This window comes from Galeopterus variegatus, unplaced genomic scaffold, assembly GCF_000696425.1.
Source record: "Galeopterus variegatus unplaced genomic scaffold, G_variegatus-3.0.2 Scaffold6533, whole genome shotgun sequence".
Classification (NCBI taxonomy): Eukaryota; Metazoa; Chordata; class Mammalia; order Dermoptera; family Cynocephalidae; genus Galeopterus; species Galeopterus variegatus.
In genome coordinates, this window is record NW_007732644.1 from 53,159 (window position 1) to 54,720 (window position 1,562).

The following is a 1,562-nucleotide window of genomic DNA, read 5'->3' on the forward strand; positions in this document are numbered from 1 at the left end:
CACCGCGCTCAGCCAGTGAGTGCACCGGCCATCCCTATATAGGATCCGAACCCGCGGCAGGCACGTCGCTGCGCACCCAAGCGCCGCACTCTCCCGAGTGCACCACGGGGCTGGCCCCTGGATGCTCTATTTTGTAGCTGCAAGTCCTCTCATGCTCAGTCTATGGTTAAGGGAGAGATCAGTGACCTGAAGCCTTAAACTTCATGTTCATGTTTTAACCCTAAGAACTAATCTTCACTCTACTCTTTATTTTGTGGGGCATAAAACAGTCTTTCTGTGGGACATGAACTTCAGCTGGAGGGCCACCTTCTAGCCAGGTATTATTCTTCTGAGAGAAGGAACCCTGCTGTCCCTAACTACTCGTGAGCTAACCTGGGCTCTTGGTTATGAAGCTGAAAGCATTCAATTGTTAGAGGCTTCCAGAGCCGGACAATGAGCAGCACAGGTAAAGGGCTATTTGTGATTACAGGGAATCAAGTGCTGTTAACTCCTTTTCTTCGGTAACATGACCACTGATGCCTTCCTAGATCCCCTTTACCAGCTACGGCTGAAGGGCTTGCACATGGCACCTTCTCTGGAAGCCACACAAATATTACTGGCAATCCCAGGCAGCCAATGACTGACTAACACAGAAATATAAAAGCTAGACACCCTTGCCTCAAAGAGGGAAAAATCCACAGTGCAATTTATACTCCAGAGCTTGGGATCAGGCTAAAGAGAAACACTATCTGAGACCACATCTTTGCTCAGGTCTTGCCCTGGCTCCATCTTGCTTCCTCCACTCCCCTTCTCTGAAGATCCCTTCCTCAGTAAATGACAGGCACCTGAATTCCTGTCTTGGTCTGTTTCCAGAAAACTCACATCACACAAAGACAGACCAGAAAAACTGGGTGGGGTCTTTTAAGACGATCCTTGGTGTCAGGACTGCTTGAACACATCAAGGGAAGGAGACTCCCTTCCTCATTCATTCAGAACCATTGCTACCATTCAGAACTGACCCATCCAGAATGGGCTCACACCTGAGCAAGAGAGATGTTTGCAGGATGACCCAACGGAATGTGGGAAGGATGTTTTAGAATTACCTCGATTATGATGTCACATTTTATACAATTTTGTCTGTAAATGAGCACACATATATTTAATGTAAATTTATTTTTCTGGTGGTAGTAAATAATCAGAAAACTTTGGAGACTACTATAGCAATAATAATAAATCTTCATAGCAGCCTTGATAGCAGAATTCTTACTCAAAGCCCACACAAGTGCTTTTATATCTCAGATGTAAGTGTGTGTGTGTGTACACACATAAACATTGTTGAGACTATGTCCCCAAGTCCACGCCATAATCCCACAGTGAACATTTTCAGACTTACCTCTCCCGTTCTGCTTTATTCTTGATAGATTTATCTTGGCTAATGGCTTTGCTGTTTTCCATAGAAATCTTAGCCTGGTGTGCTCGCATTTCCTTGCTTTCCCTATGTATTAAAAATGAACAAACAAATGAGGGGGTCATGGAGAGTTAGTGTTTAATGGGTACAGAGTTTCGTTTGGGGAGGACGGAAA

The 1,562-nt window shown here is 45.0% G+C and overlaps 1 protein-coding gene across 1 annotated transcript in view; it reads right to left on the reverse strand.

The window, feature by feature from the left end:
- Positions 1-1,562, reverse strand: part of PLCB4 (phospholipase C, beta 4) — a gene marked incomplete at its 5' end in the record, with an annotated part of 85,642 nt that overhangs the window by 11,096 nt on the left and 72,984 nt on the right. The window contains one exon of the mRNA XM_008590984.1: positions 1,373-1,474. Within this exon, the coding sequence (XP_008589206.1) occupies positions 1,373-1,474 (102 nt within the window). The remainder of the gene's footprint in view (positions 1-1,372; positions 1,475-1,562) is intronic.